At 41.5% G+C, this 6,506-nt stretch overlaps 1 protein-coding gene across 1 annotated transcript in view; it reads right to left on the minus strand.

The window, feature by feature from the left end:
- Positions 1–1,687: 1,687 nt before the first annotated feature.
- PTPRE (protein tyrosine phosphatase, receptor type, E) overlaps positions 1,688–6,506 on the minus strand; it is a 40,065-nt gene continuing 35,246 nt past the window's right edge. The window contains exons 17-19 of the mRNA XM_009892717.1: positions 5,849–6,009; positions 3,339–3,474; positions 1,688–1,899 (exon numbers count right to left, since the gene is read on the minus strand). Coding sequence (XP_009891019.1) covers positions 1,825–1,899; positions 3,339–3,474; positions 5,849–6,009 — 372 coding nt within the window. The 3' untranslated portion in view covers positions 1,688–1,824. The remainder of the gene's footprint in view (positions 1,900–3,338; positions 3,475–5,848; positions 6,010–6,506) is intronic.

The raw sequence follows: 6,506 nt of genomic DNA on the forward strand, positions 1-6,506 counted from the left end.
GGAATGTAAACTTAGTTAGCATTTGTTTCCCTTACTCAACACTTTCTGCGCCTTGAGCGTATCTTCTAATAGCAACTCGCAACAAAGGTTTAGTCTTTAAACAATCTTTTTTAAGTGCATAATTTACTGTACAAATAAATACAGAAGCGCATCGATGGGAAGACCAGAAGCAGTAAATGGCAGTGTGCAGAAGAGCGTGCTTAGAAATTTCTAAACGGCACCTTTTCCGCTCAGTATGAAATGAGAGGAGAGGGACGGACCCCGTTACAAAGTGTAATGCTATTTCTCATCGGAAATGAAGAATGGTCATGAGATAAAATAGTGCAAGAGCAATAGCTAAATCATCAGTGTAAGTAAGTTGCTTATTTTAAATAAGGCTTTTATGTTTGCATTGAAAAACCCCAACCAAGTGGACAAGACAGAACTATTGCATATTAGTTATGTAGTTAAAGTACATATTCGCATACTTTGTGCTCATTAATTCATAGATGCATTTTAAAGAGTGGAAAAGATATACTTTTTAATTATTCAACATTCGGATGCCCTGTGATTTTGGGATTTTCTAACCCCCAAGCATATCCTGTTCAGGGCTACAATAGAGACTTTTAACCTTTACTTCACCAATTATATTATCAGTAGTACTTTCATTAAAAATATATCTATATACACAATCATATACCCCTTTTAGATAAAGGAATTGTTCCCTTTTCCATAATGTATTTGGGAGGGTAAGAATGCAGAGGAGCTTTTTGCTACAACGCTTAATGTTGCTAGCATTACACTGCTAGTAAAATGTTGGGGTTTTTTTCCAAAATTTTAGCAAATACTGTTAATTATTCTGTTGAGTTGAATCAAAGAAGAAGAGTTCACCTCCTTTGCCTTTTCTCAAAGAAGTGGGAAATTCTGCCCGTGCGTAGAGAGAAGCTTTATATCCATTTCTGACAATGGCTTTAAAGCCTCTTCAAGCAGACAAGTTCAGGTGCTGAAAAATAGACTCTTCTGATATGCAAAATAGCAGTAAACTCACATTATGGTACTTCTAAATTGATATAAGCTGGTGTAATATTTAGGAAAGAACAAAATAAATGGACTTTGAACGCTACAGTAAATCAAAAATTCAAATCCTTATTTATACTGACTTTTATCTTATTGACAGTAAGACTCCAAATAGAACTGCCACCAACCCGGAGGTTCTTAAAAACAGACTTTAAAAGCAGTTATATCTTTCAGTTGGGCTGTACATTATCACAGATGAAGGGCCATATTCTGGTACCTATATCATTAATAGCTCTTCGCTCGAACAGTCTCTTTGCTTTCAGTGAGACTATCTGTGAAATAAATTACAAGTAAGTACGAGCGGGTTACCAGAGTGCGTCCCCAAATAAACATCTATTTTCATAGTCGAGAAAGATTTACCGCCAAAACATGTTTAGTTTAAACATATGTACCACAATTCACGTTTTGGGGTTTTTTTTTGCTATGAAATATAAATCACCTGTGTAAGGTTTCAAGAATGGGGAGATAACATTATTGATAAATATTTATAAGTGGAAAAATTAAAAGAAATAGACCCTCAAGAATTAATTTACTGTTATTTAGAATAAAGATTTCTATACCGTCTTATAGTGATATATTGTATATGAACATTATACTTCACTTTAGAAGATATTTATATTTAAGAAATAACTTTGTACAGCGAATGCAACTTTTAGGGCAAACACAAGGTCCTATTTACAGTAAAGTCAACAATCAAAACGACATGGAATAAATTAACAGAATATACAACTATTTATACAGACAAATTAAAAAGTAAGGCAGGAGTTTTCATTTGAAATTAGCATAATCCGAAAATATGTCGATGAAATCTTGTACCACTCTGTAGCAGAATTCATACTGTTCCTGAAAAACAATAAAAAAATACCGAAATGTGCTTTGGTTGCATCGTATGACTACATTGGAGAAAATCATACTCCTGCAAGTAAATGTGACACGTTCTGACTGGGACCATGACTTGCACCAGCACCTGAGGATGAGCCTGTTCTGATTTCTATTTATGTTTTAAATCAAGGCAACGGTACCTTGCTCTTTTGTCAAATACGGGCTGATTGTTGCTCAGTTTAAGTGATTTCTTTAAGCTTTCTAGGTGATACTTCTTAAACTGAATCAATTCTTAGACGTTTCTTCTCATTTCAGTTAAGCAGCTTACCGCACCTGGCTGTCCCCCGGCTATCCCCCCGTGCCTTCCCAGGGAGCCTGGCTCTTTACCTCCCTCTTAGGAGCTTTACAGCCGAAACTAGGGGACAATAGAACTTCTGACGGTGTAACTATAGATGTATAGAACATTAAAAAACATCTACGTTCCCGCGTGTGCACCGGAGCTGCCCTTGGCAAGGCTGTCTGCAGTGCATTTACGCACTGCTCACGCCAACCTGATGGCTTCTCCTCTGTAGCCCGACCTTCTTGGCAGGCTGATAACACCTTCGACACGATTTGCTGCATTACCAAATCTGTAACAATGCTGATAATAAACGGAACTGGCATCCGAGTTCACTCGTGCCGGAAAGCCGAGTTTAGCAGAAGCCCTTCCGCAGGCTCAGCTGGGAATGTCTGGGGCAATTACACCCTTAACTAACGCTCTTCAATCACAGCGCCAGAACCCCGACAGAAATATTTCATCCCTGTCTCAGCGTGACTGTGGATAAGCCAATTCTACTTCTGCAACCCCTTTCTTCCCATCTGTAGTATGGAGAAAACATCTGCCTGAAAAAGGTGTTTTGAGGTAATTGTTTCTAAAGAAGTTTCAAATCACAGAGTAGAAGCTGCTAGCAAAATACAAAATATCAGCTTTTTTATATATTTTTCCAAAAATATACCTCTCAAAATTTTTTTTTTAGTGCTTACTCAACAGGGAAGAATATCTGGAGAAAGCTTCACGTATTACTTGTAGATGACTTTAAACCAAAGCCCTTTCTCCCTTTCAGTGACGGACTCCAAGCCAATTTAAGCCCAGACATTTTAAGATAAAAAAGAACAAGTGATATATAGCGTAAAAAGCATTCACTTCATGTTTTGTCACCTGCAACAGTCAAAAGATTTTGCTTTAACCGTCTCCAGTTCCTAAAAGACACCGAATGTTTAGCCAAGTTGTATTTTTAGAAATACTATAAAAAAAAAACAAACCTGTAAAAAACCCCAGATTTCTGATAATACCTTGTACATACAGAGCCATCATACATAATTTATTTCAACCTGCAAAAAAAACCCCTTTGTTCTCCTCCCACAAGAATATTTACAAACATACATCCCTTGACAAGGATCCGGATGGTTAAATATCATACCAGTGTTTGCACCATATGTGGCCTTTGCAGTCTTAAGCTCTTCACAGCTTGAAACACATCTAAGAGCCCTTCAGCCTTCACTCGTTCCAGAATATTGCTGAGTGCGATGAATGTACCTGTTCTTCCAGCGCCGGCGCTGCAACAGAAACACAATCGCTTAGCGTACAGGCGGATAAAAATCTTAAAAGAGAAATAGTAGTGATACAGAATAGCCAAATATTACCATTAGCCAACTTCTATTCATTTTTTGCGCTTAGTTTGTCACCTTAGTTATGCCAGAAGGGAGCCAGAATTAATGGAAATTAACTGGGAGCCAGGCTGGGACCGATAAAGGCTCGTTAGTGAGAGCTCCACTAACGCCCTCAGCCAAAGAATAAAGAGGCAAAGCCACTTACTCAAAGCTGCGGTCATCTTCCCCAAAGGCAACTCCCACACCCTGCTTGCCGTTGTATTCGTCATGGGGGAGGACACAGCCTTCAGACTTTGAGTTGCGAAACTTAGTTATGATGCAAAGAAGCACTGTGCCATCAAACCCGCTTTTTCCTATTGGGGTGTGATTTATACTTCTGCATGGCGGACAGATAGGAAACCATCGTTGTTGTTATTATTATTATTACTCCTCCTCCTACTCCTCCTCCAAAGCAATTTGATGGACAATGTCCTATGGACAATCTGATGGACAATGTCCTAGAGAGGTGATTATGCCCCTCTACTCTACTCTGGTGGGACTCCACGTGGAATACTGTGTCCAGCTCTGGAGCCCTCGACATGGGAAAGACACGGACCTATTGGAGCGGGGCCAGAGGAGGCCCCGGAGATGCTGGGAGGGCTGGAGCCCCTCTGCTGGGAGGACAGGCTGGGAGAGTTGGGGGGGTTCAGCCTGGAGAAGAGAAGGCCAAAAAGGGGAGACCTCAGAGCCCCTTCCAGTGCCTTTTAGCTCTCCAGGGGCTCCAGGAGAGCTGGGGAGGGGACTCTGGATCAGGGAGGGGAGCGATGGGACAAGGGGGGAATGGTTTCAAACTGGAAAAGGGGAAATTTAGATGAGATCTTAGGAAGAAATTCTCTCCTGTGAGGGCGGTGAGCCCCTGGCGCAGGTTGCCCCGAGAAGCTGTGGCTGCCCCATCCCTGGAGGGGTTCAAGGCCAGGTTGGACGGGGCTTGGAGCAACCTGGGCTGGTGGGAGGTGGCCCTGCCCAGGGCAGGGGGGTGGGACTGGGTGATCTTCAAGGTCCCTTCCAACCCAAACCATTCTGTGATTCTAAATGCACACCCAATGATTAAGCTAAGGCTTCGGAGAGGCTGCAGGTCTAAAAACTTGGAAAAGTAGAAGCAATATACACCTCAGATAGTTGTTACGCATCTAATTTGTGCATATCAAAGACATTAGTTACTTTTACCTCTTATTTTATTGGCTAGAACTCCTGGATGTTTTACCCACTTCAATTATCATTCAGGATTTTAACTCCCGAGCAATTCCAAAGAAGTGGCTGTTAAAATTCACCAAATTGCAGAATCCAACAGAAAATGTCATCATCGCCCTCGAGTGCAGCCACCATGGGGTGGTGCCCTCTTGGGGTTAATAACTTATTTAAGAAACCAAACCAAACCATAGGAACTTCTCTTCTCAGGGGTGGGAAACCCTCCCGACCCTGTCCCCGTGTACCATCAGCTTGGCTTTGTATTGACCGAAAAACAGAAAAGGCTTTATTGGTTTATAAAGGTTACAATATTTAAAAAGCAAGGTATGATTTCTGAATTAGGCAAAGGAGAATATTAGCTTTACTGTTACTTTTTTAAAAATCATCATGTATTACGTAAAGGGAAAAGACAAATTTAAAAGACTGGTAAAAAAAAAAAAAACAGTCTGAAAAATATCATTGAAAAAAACGAGGAAAAGACCTATATATACCTCTTAAAAAGAAAAAAACCCACAATTCTGCAATAAAAAAAGTACTGTTCAAAAAAACCTGGCAGAGGAGATAGAGATATTGTAGTTACCATGTCTCAGGTCATACACTCTTAGCATTAATGTAAATACTGTTTTCTCTCTGCTTTCAAGGACAGGGATACATTTTGCCTCCTGCTTACCTTAAGGATATATCTTGTTCTCCTGATAGCTTGTATGAACCAACAGCATTTTGGTCCCAAGAGAATATTTGAGCACCATATTGGTGGGGTGTGTTACACATCACAACAACAAACCGACAGCTTTACTTTCCCAATGCAAAATTATAACACGGCAAGTTAATAATGCACTCGTTTCCTGCCAGCCATGGAGTGTACGCTCATTTAGCAAAAGCCGAGTCACAAATCCTTTATGTAACCCTACTTTTTCCTTTTTTCTATCTTTTTCTTGTATTTCTTAATTTTTATTTTTATTTATTTATTTATTTATTTTTTACACAAAGAAAAACTGCTTTTCACACAGAAAAACTGCTGTAAAAGCAAGCGGATTGGAGAAAACGCGAGCCGGTTCCTCAGCTAATGGTGGGAAGAAGAGGTGAGTCCTACCTGCAGTGCACCGTAATGGGATGATTGCCTGTTTGCTGCTGCTGCTTCTGGACAGCTGCGATCAGGTCGATCATCCCTTTTCCTTCCGCAGGAATCCCGATTTCCGGCCACCCGTGGAAATGGAACTGCCGAACGAGCCTGCTTTGCTTCTCCTGGTTACCCTGCGGGCAACGCAAACACCACATTTATCCAGTGCTTACTTCAGAATGGAAACACTCTTCTTACCTTCACCGTTCCCAGCAGAAATTTTGCACCTCTATAGTAGAGGGGGCTGGTTTCAACCTGGCCGGTAATATATTGGTCATGCAGAGCTGGTAGTTTGGTTTCTCAATTTCCCCAGCCACTCTGCTGATAATTTCCCCCTACAATGTTCCTTTTGATTGGCAAAGCTGTTTCCTCTGGGTAGTATTAAGGGTACACTCAAAGATGATTCGTCCTGAGTACCAATGGTTGAAAGCTTTCCTCATAGAATGGTTTAGATTGGAAGGGACCCTGAAGATCACCCAGTGCCACCCACCCTGCCCTGGGCAGGGACACCTCCCACCAGCCCAGGTTGCTCCAAGCCCCGTCCAACCTGGCCTTGAACACCTCCAGGGATGGGGCAGCCACAGCTTCTCGGGGCAACCTGCCCCAGGGGATCACCACCCGCACAGCCAAC

The sequence above is a fragment of the Charadrius vociferus genome, unplaced genomic scaffold, assembly GCF_000708025.1.
Source record: "Charadrius vociferus isolate BGI_N301 unplaced genomic scaffold, ASM70802v2 scaffold38, whole genome shotgun sequence".
Classification (NCBI taxonomy): domain Eukaryota; kingdom Metazoa; phylum Chordata; class Aves; order Charadriiformes; family Charadriidae; genus Charadrius; species Charadrius vociferus.